General features: G+C 39.6%; 1 protein-coding gene across 2 annotated transcripts; it reads left to right on the plus strand.

The window, feature by feature from the left end:
* The first annotated feature begins 19 nt into the window (after positions 1 to 19).
* Positions 20 to 11,665, plus strand: RAD17 (RAD17 checkpoint clamp loader component). 2 transcript variants are annotated; one of them, XM_015849786.2, is made up of 16 exons: positions 20 to 131; positions 258 to 530; positions 813 to 896; positions 1,373 to 1,529; positions 2,010 to 2,146; positions 2,868 to 2,920; positions 3,015 to 3,140; positions 3,224 to 3,293; positions 3,785 to 3,893; positions 4,532 to 4,729; positions 5,358 to 5,443; positions 6,506 to 6,652; positions 7,077 to 7,223; positions 7,932 to 8,052; positions 9,312 to 9,369; positions 10,755 to 11,665. In XM_015849786.2, exons 1-16 carry the CDS (start codon positions 90 to 92, stop codon positions 11,020 to 11,022), a joined length of 2,076 nt encoding a protein of 691 aa, XP_015705272.1. In that variant the 5' UTR covers positions 20 to 89; the 3' UTR covers positions 11,023 to 11,665. The 2 variants fall into 2 exon arrangements, with proteins under 2 accessions (XP_015705272.1, XP_015705274.1); XM_015849788.2 differs by lacking the exons at positions 20 to 131; positions 258 to 530; positions 813 to 896 and having other exon boundaries at positions 1,420 to 1,529; positions 1,997 to 2,146.
* The last annotated feature ends 1,816 nt before the right edge of the window (positions 11,666 to 13,481 follow it).

Raw genomic sequence — 13,481 nt, forward strand, 5'->3', positions numbered from 1 at the left:
GGGCAGCTAAAGGCAGGCGGCGGGAAGGCCGTGTGCTGCCGGAAGTGGACCGGTTCGGTACCGGTTCGGTCCCGTCGGGTAGGCCCGGGATGTCCGGGAGCGCGGCGGGGCGGCAGCTGTCGCCGGCGGAGGTAGGGCATGGGGCAGGCCTGGCCTCAGCGTGTGGGAACGGTACTAGGCGTGCTCTATGATACGAATCTCAGGCTGTATCAGTTTGAACGGTGCTGTAGTAATAGCAATTCCTTGTGTTTTAACAGGCAAAAGGTTGGTTGGCAGGTTCGTTTGATGATTTCTTCGGCAGTGAAGGTATTTCTTCCGGCGTTGTTCCTGAAAACTCACTCCAAGGCAACTCTGGGAGAAATCAGAGGAAAAAGGACCTGTCTGCGGCGCCGGGGTGCGGCACAAACAGAGTTCTGTCAAGAAAAAGAGCAAAGGCGTCTTCAGTAGATCGGCCTTGTAGCAAGTCCAGGCAGAACTGGAGCCAGTCTCAAGATGAGCCGTGGGTAGATAAATACAAACCCGAAACTCAGGTATGACGGATTTTAACTGCAGCTTCAGTACTGTTGTTACATATAATACTCTCGTTTGTTATTTCCATGCTGCGAGGGATGGAATATTGGTTGTTTGAGGAAACAAGCTCATGTGGCTGTCCTTAATTTACTTCTAAAACATAGCGTATGTAGCTGGAACATACACATATGCAGCTGTTATTTCAGTCAGCCTGTATTCTGTTCTTGAATTCCATCATTAAAGTTGTAGGAACTGTAATGCACACATATAAACACATTCCATACATTTTTATCTTGTTTTAGAATGACCTTGCTGTGCAAAAGAAGAAAATTGAAGAAGTTGAAACCTGGTTAAGAATGCATATATTTCAGAGACACCCAAAGCAGGTAATTTCGCTGAAGTTAGCAGGTAGAAATATAAATTTGTCTAAATAAATTTGATAGAATTCTGCTATAATTTAAAACAAACAAGAAAGCAAACAAAACACAAAGCCAACCGTTTGCTTTTTATGAGGTAGTCTTATTGCGTTATAGGAAATATCTTAAGATAATAGAGTTAGCACTAGAGCCCTACGCTCATAGAAGTAGAGATGGATTCTGTTTTTGCTCAGCATTATTTTCTGGCATCCGGTTAATTCATACCTTCAGTTTGTTGTGTTGCAGATGCAACAGCCTTGCAGATTTCTGATCTAGCTCTTTCTGAGTACTGAATAGGTAATTAAAAACTCAAACTATTTACCTCTTTTTATTTGTGAAAGAGAACTGTTACTGTACAGAAGATAGAAGCACTCAAATAGTATTCATCATCAGTCAACATTTAGTCTTTATTCCTAATGTTTGGGATTGTTTTCTTTCTCTGTCAGGGTGGCTCTGTTTTGCTGTTAACTGGTCCTGCTGGCTGTGGAAAGACAGCAACTATACAAATATTAGCAAAAGATCTTGGTGTTCAAGTGCAAGAATGGACCAATCCAATATCTTTAGACTTCACAAAGGAAGATGTAAGAAATATATCTGGCCATGGTAAGTATTTTATTTTTGCAGCTTTTTTTTTTTTTTTTTTTTTTTTTTTTTTTAAAAAAAAAAAAAAAGAATAAAAAATAAATATAGACTACAAAGTCAGATTGATGTCTCTATAAGCCGCCTTCTTGGAGTTCAGTAACAGTCTTCTGTTTTCATCTGAGAAGGGAGTTAGTTTTCACAGTGCTTATTCCAAAATAGTTTGCAATTCATACAGAGAGCAGCATAATGTTTTGGACACCATTTGTTAACTAGTTAAATAAGGGTGTATCTTTGAGTTCTCCACCGAATTCTTCCCTTTAAAATTCTTTTGTTAGAAATATGTTTACCAAGGCCATTCTGTGATTCTACAAAAAGGCTTTGCTGTTGGTTTTCAGTGTCTGTTATCTGAAAGTGGCATGGGTGGGTATTAGTTCTTGTGGGTATTTGTATTCTACTTGGGGTAACACAGAATACAAATTTTTAATTAGTTTTCTTTTTCAGACTCAAATTCTCATGCGTTTCCAAGTCAGGCCCAGACAGCTCTTTTTCAGGATTTTCTGTTAAGAGCAAATAAGTATAACAAACTTCAGATGCTTGGGGAGTCCTCACAAAATGATAAAAAGCTTATTCTTATTGAAGTAAGTGAAATCTTTTATAGTAGTCTTGACATGCTAACTAGCTGCTGCTGGTGGATTGATGTTGGCAAAAGTTTGCCTACCTTATTGTACATGAGTTCTTTATTACTTTCCTGGCCTCCACAGCTGGCTATATAATATACTTTAGCTGTATAGTATAATTGCCATGCAGAAACTGCACACTAATTCATTTACAAAAATAGGTAATAGATCCTCAGAAAGTGACTGGAGCAATATTGAGAAAATAATACTGTATTTTGCTTTCTAGCAATACATGTGCCTTTGTATATACATACATAAAAATTATACATGTCAGCTGAGGATGCATGAGAGTATAGTAGTGCATAGGAATTAATAAAATCATAAGGCATTTGAAATTTACCCTTCATGTAAGCCATAACAGGAGATCCAGGAGAAGGCTTTATCTTCACAAATTCAGGATTATATCTCACTGCTACATCCTTTTTTGAGCTTCTCATTGTTTTCTGACACAAAGTCAGATTAGAAATAAAATGCTTCTCCTGGGTAATTGATTTTCCATAATAAAAGGAAGAAGTATGCTTCACCGCTCCCCACTCCACCCCCAACTCTTGCTTCAGCTGCAGTTGAAGCCTAGCTAACTAGCAACAAAAGACACACAGTAATGTAGCATGCCTTAAGTCAGTCTGTGGGAGAGAATATTTACACCTGAATGTAATGACAGCAGTTAATTTGTTTTGAATAGGACATGCCAAACCAATTCTATCGAGACCCTAGCAGTCTACATGAAATTCTCAGGTTAGTTATAATTAAGTTTTTAATGGTTAGCCTTAGCCACTTTGCACTGTATTGGAGCTTGAATCCTGTTACACATATTTATTTTTCACTTTAGGAGATTTGTGCGTACAAGTAGATGTCCCCTTATATTTATAATATCAGATAACTTCAGTGGAGACAGCAACCAGAGGTTACTATTCCCCAAAGAAGTTCTAGAGGAGTTGTGTATATCAGTTATTAGGTAAGGTTTTTTGTCTCATTAAAAATTCTCTAAAACAAATGAGAATTCAGAAACTAATTTATTTATTTAATGGAATTTAACAGTTTCAAGCCTGTTGCACCAACGAACATGATGAAAGTTCTCAATCGAATAGTTGCAGCAGAAGCTAACATAGTAAGTTTTTAAAACTGTCTGCACAGTACTGGGACCAGAAGATTTCTGGCTTTTCTGTTTGAAATTTGTTACTCCTACTTGTTCTTAAGATGAGTTCCCCTTGAACTTTTGTCTAAAGTTGCTTCTGAAAATTCTGCCTTTTACAGAAACCGTATGTATAAAACAAACAATAGGAATAGGAACCATTTTTATGGTATTCGTTTAGACCTGAAGAGGTCATTAACCCAAGTCATGTACTCTCAAGACATTAGATTACGATCTAGTCTAATACCAACTGACAGTTACAAAATAAATCTGTGTGTTGTTTCTCCAGTCTTGAGATCTAAAATATGCTAAGTTATTCAGCTGGAGAACTTGCCTGGCCTGAACATATTCTGAGTTGTAATGTAGTCTGTTTGTGGTCTGTGTCAGGGATGGGTACCTATGGTAAAAGTAATACCCAAATATGCCTTTTCCTGCTTAATTATTTTGAATGTTGCTTTTCTGTGTAGAACAGAGAGAATTATGCTCCTGATAGAGCTTCCCTGGAGTTGCTTTGCAAAGGTTGTTCAGGTGATATAAGAAGTGCAATAAACAGTCTCCAGTTTTTTTCCATGAAAGGTTAGTATTTATGATTTTGGTGAAAGTGAGTGACGTTTTGACTGCTTTGACAGTGAAGAAAAACTGCTGACTGCTGAAGCTCGTGTATTTGCTGTGTGTTTGCTGATGTAACGTAATGCAATGCTCTCTTTTCCTCTTGATATCTTCGGTATCAGTATGTTTCTGGTGATGAAAGCTTTTATGGTGCAACCTCAGTTTGAAAGTGGTAGTTTCCCTGCTTGGTTCTCTTCATTCTTAGCTCTACTCAGGTAGCATTTCTGAAATAGCCCACTGTATTTTTGTGTGTGATTTCTGAAGTGATTGCTAGTAAGCTGAAAAGCTGTGAGGTAGCATAATCTACTCTAAAATTTCTGGATTTGATAATTGCAGTAAATGTAATGGGGATATTATCTACATAAGGCACCTGCCTTACTTGTACTTCATTTATAAAGGAAATATTGGTAACTTAGGAGGCATACAGAGCTATGTAAGAGTAAGTAAGCAAGAATGCCAGCTTCTCTTCTAGAATGACACCTTAGATTTGGCTTATGGGTCAAAGTGGAATGAAATATTCAAATAAAATTCACGATACAGGAAGTTTTATTAATTTATTTTACTCCAGGTGCTTTATTCTGTCTGTGTTGTGCTTTTATTGGTAGAATGCTCACTGGAGAAAGACTTCTGGTCAAGGAAGAAACGGAGTTCCACACTAAAGGGTGAAACAGCAGCAGCAGTGTGTAATATAAGGAAGAAAAGTAAATCCGATATTTCAGAAGACCAGGCAATACAAGCTATTGGTGGCAAGGATGCTTCCATCTTTCTCTTTCATGCTCTAGGAAAAATAATCTACTGCAAAAGTAAGAAAAGTTACTTGTTCTGTCTTTGTTAACGAGTAAACCATGTCAGCTATTAATAGCTAACCTTCCCTTAAATAAGGATAGGGTGATTTCTAATTAATGTGTTTTGTGTCTGGTAACAGTATTAAACAGCAATAAATGTTTTATCTGTGTGGTTATGTTCTGTTCTCATCTGTTTTCTTTGAGGTTACAAAACAGCCCTTGCAGCCCTTTAGTTGCTGTCTTTCCTATTTGAGTTTGATTCCTTTTGCTTTCTTTCTCCTTCTTACTTCAAATCCTTGGTGCCTTTCTGAGCTGAAAGGTTCTTTTGACTTCTCCTTTTAGTACCGTCTCCCTTTCCACTTCTCTGAGACACACTTTTCTCTTTTACTGCTTTTCATACACACAGCTCTGTAAACTTACTTCCTCTCTAGTCTGCATGTACAGTTACTGTCCTTTTTTGTGTGTTTTCTTTATTAGCATTTGAAAAATATCAGTCGTAAGAATTTGATTTTTATGCTGTAATACTGTCTGTCGCAAACTAAATCGAAATTCATAATGCAATTTTTACTCTAGCTTTTTAGTAGTATGCATTAATGTAACTCTCTTCCTGGTACCAAATTACTATGGATTATGCAATTCCTTTTAGGAGAACCGCTGTCAGAATCTGAATTCCCTCAGCTGCCTTCTCACTTATTAGAACACCATCGAGACACATTGCTTATCCATCCCGAGGTACATCTTCAACTTTTATTTGGAAACAAACAAACAAAAAAAAGCAAACAAACCTGAGTGATTGATGCATATCCTTAAGCACTGTGACTTTCTCATTAATCTTAATATACATATACTCCATCTATCTTAGTTAAAGAATAACTATTCTGGAAGGGACTTCTGGAGGCTAACTTCAAAGACTGACTGGATTCCCAGTCCTGTTGAGTTTTGAGTATCTTCAATAAGTCAGAGAGAACCTCAGACTTGTCACAGGAGGTGGACTTTTTCTTGTTGTACACTGCCTATCACCTATCATCCTTTTTCTGTGCATGATTGTGAGGAGTTTTGAGTTCACTTTTCTGCTGTCACCTGTTGCAGGGTTGAAAACAGCTTCCAGTCCCTGTCATCCTTTAGGTATAAACAAGCCTTCTTTTTCTGTATGAGTGGCTTGGGAGCTTAATGACTATTTAGTTCCTATACCCTGCCATGAGCAGGGTCTCTTACTAGACCAGGTTGCCTAAAGGTCCTTCCAACCTGAGATCTTCCAGGGGACATCTTCATGGCTCTCCTTTGGATCTGCTCCAACAGGTCTTTCGTCTTCAGCTGGGGATCTCAGAGCTCAATGCATGACTATAGATGAGGCCTCGTGAGGGCAGAGTATGGGGGAAGAAATCATCTCCTTCTGCTGTCGACTCGTTTGTTGTTACAGCCCAGTGTACAGTTGGCCTTTTGGGCTGCAGACACATGCTTCTGGGTCATGTCCAGCTTTTCATTCATTGGTACTCCATATCGCTTCTCTGCAGGGCTGCTTTGCTCCCAGTCCACCATCTCCTAGCATGTACTCATGTTTGCACCAGCCCAGGTGCGGGACTTTGCACTTGGCCTTGCTGAACTTAATGGGAGCTGTGGGCCCATCTCTCAAGCCTGTCAGGGTCCCAGTGTATGGGGTCCCAGTGTATGGCATCCTTTCCCTTTTTGAGGCACATGTGCCAGTTCCCTAACCATCAGAATGTATCACGATTTTATAGGATGCTTTTCCTTTCATACTGCGTAAAATCTGAATGTTTTTCTTGTCCCCTATAGGATATTGTGGAAAAATCACACATGTCTGGAAGCATGTTTAATTTGTACCTTCACCAGAACTATGTAGAATTTTTTACTGACATAGATGACATTGTGAGAGCCAGTGAGTACCTGAGCGCTGCTGATGTCCTTTGTGGTAACTGGAGTGTAAGTGCCATTTTACACATTATATATGTTTTCTTATACATTTTTTGTTCAACAGTGTTTTGTTACAGTCAGTCATTGTATGTTGTATACACTACAGTGTGTATGTTTATATATGTGTGTGTGTATATATATATATATATATATACACACCATAGTGTGGTATTAAAAACACTTTATAAACAACGTAAAGTATTCTACAAAGCGTTTTTGGGTAGAACAGAAGTGCTTAAAATGTGTAGGAGGTTGTGTGTTTTTCCCTGAAGAACTTCAGCTAGCCTTCTGTTTTGCCCTGACTAGAGATTCTGCACTAAGCTAAATACATACAGGGCATGTTGCATCACTGCAGGTACAGCTTTGCTCTGGTTCAAATGAGATGCACTATACACAGACCTTGAATTCATCTAATGCCCATTTTTTTTCTTAGTCACGGCTTGTGATGGAAGAATACAGTACATCTGTGTCTACTCGAGGTGTGATACATTCAAATAAATCCAGAGCCTTTGCCCACTGCCAAGGAGGGATGGGGTTCCGGCCTTTACATAAACCCCAATGGTTCTTTATCAATAGCAAGGTAAATGCTTGTTGTTCTGAGGAAGTTGTTACTTCTCTTTGTCACTTTAATAGTATATATGAAGTGTGCATGCAGACCTAAACTTGTCAAATATGATATTCTGACATAAGCTACTTTTAAAGAACCTTTGTATGAGGAGGTCCATTTGTACTGTTTATTCCTTTAAAGGAAAAGTAAAATTGAATCTTCTGATAGTGTTCTCTTTTTCCAAATTGGCATACTTCTGGCACAGTTTTAATCCTGAGTTACATGGTTAGTGCTGAAATAATGTAAGATATTTCTGAAGATAAGAGTAACTTGAACAGTTTAAACTGCTTTAAACTCTTCTGTAACAAATTGCTGCTGTTGCATTTTGTGTTTTTTTTCAGAAGTAGTTTGTTTGTGAGCTCTTGGCCTTTTTTTGCATTTGAATGCATACCTGCCCTGCTGTGTCCACCTATGAATAGGATAAAAACTTGCAGAAACCTTTAATGTCTGGTGAAAGATAAAAGTGAAGACATGTACCATTGTTTTTTAAACTGTATATCTGAACTCAACTGTTTCTGTCTTTTTCTGGATTAATTCTTCAGAACCCTGTGCATAGTCATCCAGAAGACCAGGAAGTCATCCTGTTGCTTTGTATCATGCTGAATATATATGTCAGTTCTGGTTTAGCAGTGGTTTTTACTTGTGGTTGTTTATTTATCCTATTTTCCTGAACTCTTACAGTATCAAGAAAACTGTGCTGCTGCAAAATCTCTCTTTTCAAGCTTCTGTTTATCACCAGAGTGTCTTCAGACAGAGCTACTGCCTTACCTTGCAAAGTTAGCAAATCCTATGAGAAATGAAGGTAAGATCAACGTAACTCTTGGTTTTAGGTACTTTTTTCCCCAGATGATAGAATCACAGAGTCACAAGGTTGGAGAGGACCAAGATCATCCAGTCCAACCATCCTCCCATTACCATTCCCACCACAAGCCAGTAACTCATATCTTATAGCTCTTCATTGTGATGCCTCTTGCACAGTGCCAGGGACGGTGACTCCTCCAACACCCTGGGAAGCCATTCCAGTGCCTCACCAATCTCTGAGACAAAAAGTTCCTTATGTTTAATCTAAACCTCCTCTGGTACAACTTGAGGCCATTTCCTTGGGTCCTGTTTTTTGCCTGGCAGAATAAACCAAGCCCCCTCCTCATCACAACCTCCCTTCAGGAGGTCTCCCCTGAGCCTCCTCCAGACTAAGCAATCCCAGCTCCCTCAGCTGTTCCTCATCAGACTTGTGCTCCAGACTCCCCACTAGTTTTGTTGCCCCTCTCTGGACATGTTCCGGGGCCTCAATGCCTTTCTTGTAGTGAGGAGCCCAGATATTAAAGCATATTGAAAAATGTCAGCACTACCAGGCTATTTAACTTGGAAACTTGCCAATCTCACTCTTATCTCCCTTTTTTCATAGTGTACTCGGTTACTCAGTGTAGGGAAAGAAAAAAAAAAGTAGTTATTTTAGTCTTAAGAGTTCTTTTGAGAGCCTGTTAATTAGGAGACTTAAGAAGCCTTTTGAAAATGGAGAAGACTATCTGTATTTTCCTTGCTTACTGATTGATCCCTTTCAAATAACATTGTCTTAAAAGGCTCTAAGGAGCCTCTCCTAGGAGAAGTAAACAAGATCAAAGTTCACAGTGCTTTGTTTTCTAACATAACATAATCCACAAGAAGACAATTCATGACGAAGAATTTTTTTTGATACATGATTCAGAAATTACTTTTCAGACAGCTGGGTCACTGTGACAAAGGCTTCTAATAACAGCCTTTGTCTTATGTAAGGCTGTGGCATCTAGATGAATTCATTTCGTAGGCTGTGTATTAATAACTAATTTAATTAATAACTAATAAAGAACAATTTCCCAGCTGATCAGTGTTTTTCTATGTTATTGTGTAGGGAATCTGTAAACATGTTATGGCAGTTATTTGAGCTATTCTGATGGCCAGATTACTGCAGATTTTTACAAGAACATACTTAAATGAACTTATGAACTGCTTATTTTCCAGTGTGTTCAATTTTATGCATGTAATGATGTACTTAATGCAATACGGGTTATTCTTTGTTCTCAGCTCAGATTGCTTTTATCCAAGATGTTGGGAGGCTGCCACTGAAAAGACATTTTGGGAGGTAAGCTTGGCTTTTACTTTCGTTAAGGGAATAAAATGCTCTCTTTCTTTTCCTCAACGTATATTGAGGAAGAATAATTTCATACAGAAAAACCTCCTGCAGTGTGTATCTGTGGTGTGATGTTTTCCTCCGTTTGCAGCACAACTTTCTTATTTTGGAAGTTAAAACTGTTTCCACTTCAAGTCTGTTTATAATTAAATTGTTATTAGCAACATATTAAATGCCCAGGGAGGTGGTGGAGTCTCCTTCTCTGGAGATATTCAAGACCCGCCTGGACGCCTACCTGTGTGACGTGGTGTAGGGAACCTGCTTTGGCAGGGGGGTTGGACTCAATGATCTCTAGAGGTCCCTTCCAACCCCTACAATTCTGTGATTCTGTGTGATTCTGTGAAATACAATCTTACTTCTAGTTCTTGTTTAGTTTTTAATTTTTACTGTATCAAATGTTAGTACTGTGCACTGAACATTCCTGTGTTTGTCCAACATGTGATCTGAGCTAAATACTTTCTCATTTTACAGTCAAGAAGATTTAAGAAAGAACAAAAATGCGTTAGTACAACAAATGCAGTGTGCTTTGCCCATTGTTTATCCTGACATAAAACAGTACTGGAATTTTTGAGAAAATACTGTGTCTTTCTGTTTTCTGAGAGGTCCAGGATTAATAAACTTTATTTAAGTTTATTAATACTGTGAAAGGCAAGAACAGTTTTAATGCAGCATTAATACAGAGATGCTACGAAAATTGAAGTCCAACTACTAAAGGGAAGATAAAATGTAAAAGAATTTCTCTTCACTTCTTGTCCTAAGATGCCTGTTTGGAGTTCAGATGCTGCCTGTTGTGAGGGGCATGTTGTGGTCTGCTGACAGTCACTCCACTGTCAGCAGTTCATGTGCTTTAGGAAAGGAGCAAATCCACTGGCACCATAAAGAGCACCCACTGTTGCCTGAAGTTTCTAGAGACTAACAGAACACAAACATGTTCTGGCATTTTGGTGTTGCCGTATTTGTGGTGTGAGACTCTATGCTGCTTTGCTTTACCTGAGAGAATCTGTGTCTTCTGTAGTGTCTTTTGCAGCTTATACATAGTGTTGAGTTCTGGGCATAAATGTCTGTACTTGGAAGTTGAGCACACAGGCATAAAACATGACAATGAAGGTGAGGGATCTCAATTAAAAAAAAAAGCAATAAATGTGTGTGGCTTGAATTAACTAAGGCTGATAGGGATGTTACTGCCAGAAAATGTGAAAGCTGTTCGGCATTAGTGAGCAGGTAGGGCTTGAATGGCATGCAAGAGGTGTAGGAAAGCAGGAAGGGCAGTGGTTGATTTTGCTGGGTGGTTTGGTTTTGTTTCATGGTGAGTTACCTTTGTAATGGTTATTTCACAGGTTAAAGCTTGAAACACTTACTGATAAAGATCCTGGAGTTCCAGACTTACTTGCTGGTTATGAGGAGGACCCCATTGACATGCATGCTGCAGATGTGGCTGTACAGATGGAGGAGAATAGAACAAATGAGAATGATTGCGATGGATTGCCCCTTTCATCCAGCCAGCGCAGTGGAAGTGAACTACCTTGCAGTCAGCCTCAGCCTGTTGCTGCTCAAGTAGCTATGGAGGAAGATGAATTAAACATAGAGGAATATGACAGCGACTAAGACCAGCAAAACATCAACCACTGACTTAGCTGATAGAATGTTATGCACCAAAGGCCTTTCCTAAAATGCGTATGGTTTGCTGAACAGATTAAGGTGGGCTGGGAGGTCCAGTCTAAACGTACTGTGTCAGAATCAAGACACTTTTCTTCAGCTTTCTCATAGCTTTGCAGGATCAGACCTGATCAGAATACTGAATCACAGGCCATTTCCTGCTTGTCCTGAGCCATAAAAGTATACTGAGACAGAGAGAACAACAAATGATCAATTCAAATAGGTTGAGACGGTAGCCAATTAGTGCCATTCTTAAGTTATTTTCTTTTCTTAATTTACTTTGGAGTTGTACAATGTGCTCCTATTTACACATCTGTTAAGCTATTAATCAGCAGTTGAAGACTTTTCTAAATTGCATGTCTTGGAAAAGCTGCTGTTTGGAAGTTTGAGGAGTTTAAGGGGATATGTAAAAACTTTGATATCTTGTATTGATGATGTAAATAAAACTACTGTATGAGCACTGCTCTGTAATCTGCTAAAGATATTTTAATGTGTTTATAAGTAGAGCATATGTTGTACAACAGTTTATTTTGGATTTGTTCTTGAAATTTTTTGATAATTTATTGCGGTGAAAATACAACAGTTAAGCAAAGTCCTTGTCCTGTTTTTATTTGATAGGGAGTTAATGGTGTAATGTAGTTTTCTTCATAGGGGGAGTTTAGTATTAAAGTACGATAAGATGTGCTATACTCATTTTTGCTTTGTAAGCAAAGCTCTGAGCTGCTTTGTGTTTTTTGAGCTTTCATCATCGTAGTACAAAATAACAATAATAACAGGAAAGTTCTTTAACATCAACCACTGTTACTATATCACACCAGCCTTTGGGAAACTGCTGTGGCTCATACTTGGGCTCTTCAGGCACCCCCTGTAAGTGTAGTGTGATTCAGGTTACATGCAGTGCGTATATGCATCACCTGCATGCAAGGCAGTCAGAGAAGGAGCACTGAGCATGCACAGAGGGACATTAGCACACATCTATGAGACCCTGAAAAACAATAAGTATGCCATGGCACTGTGTATGCATGTCTTAACTGTTCAGATGTAGAACCTGAACTCTGAGATGGCCTTTTTTCATTCATCAGCACTCTCTTCCCTTTAGGTGCATGACAACAGCGCAAAGGCCTAGTTTTGCAGCTGATGTTTCTCACCTACTGTGCTGAATTCCACCAGCATAGCAGGTTTATACACAGGCCAAGGAGTTATGAGATTTCCTGCTGCTCACCTCCTGCAAAGCTGGCAAAACATAGGGATATGCTTTCAGAGCAGCGTATAAGGACAAAGCTAAAATACAGTGTGGCAAAATCCACATATTCAGCATTGCTGGGAGTCCATAGGAGCAAAAGTACTTCAATTCCCTTCCACAAAGAAGAGAATCTCGAACCAGATGTTTGAAACACTCTTGGGAGAAACTGATAGATCAAGTAAAACAACTTAAATGCTCCCTGCTATGATTTGCTTCCCCAAAGAATCACTTGAAAGGAAGAAGAGACTAAAGAGAATATTGTAGGCACCCCTTGCTCTCCCCCCTTAACAAGAGGTGTCATAGGTATACCTGGTGTTCTCTGGTCAGTAGAAGAATCTGACCAAACACGGGCAACTCAGCTGCTCCTCACACCTCTTCCCCTCCATACCCTTCTCCATCCTCATAGCCCTCCTTTGGATGCAGTCTCATCGTTTTATGTCCTTCTTACATTGTGGCACTTCAAATTACACAGAGTACTGGGTGTGTCATGCCTGCTTTCTGCACCCATTTTGCAGAATGTCCATAGGCTTCTTCACAGCTTGACTCCACAAGTTTTAGCAGTTACTCCAACACAGACTGGAGTATAATAATATAGAGATGCACATATGCAGTGTTTTCTCTGTATTTTCTGCAGTGTTTATTTTTCAGTTATTCATGCAATAACCCTGCTACCACTCATTGCAAGACAATTACTTCCTGTGGTCTGAACTTGCCCGATGAGAGACAGAGACTTCTCTGCCATTTTGTTTTGTTCTATCACAAGAACCATGCTCCTGAGTTACACCTGTGGGATATAATTAACAGCAAGGTGTTAATTAATAGCAGAGGTGTTGCAGTAAACTGATTGTCCCCACGCTCTACTCTGGACCTGCTCTAACAGCTCCGCATCTCCTGTGCTGAGGGGCCCAGACCTGAATGCATTACTGCTGGTGGAGCTTCACATGGGCAGAGCAGAGGGGGACAGTCCCCTCCCTCTCCCTGCTGCCACCCCTCTGTTGATGCAGCCCAGGATACTGTTGGCCTTCTGGGCTGCAAGAACAGACTGCTGCCTCATAAAGAGCTTTTTTTGTCCATCAGAACCCCCAAGTCCTTCTCTGCAAGGCTGCTCTCAAGGAGTTCTTCCCCCAGTCTGTGCACGTATGTGGGGTTGTGCTGATCCATGTGC

Source organism: Coturnix japonica, chromosome Z (assembly GCF_001577835.2).
Source record: "Coturnix japonica isolate 7356 chromosome Z, Coturnix japonica 2.1, whole genome shotgun sequence".
Lineage (NCBI taxonomy): Eukaryota > Metazoa > Chordata > Aves > Galliformes > Phasianidae > Coturnix > Coturnix japonica.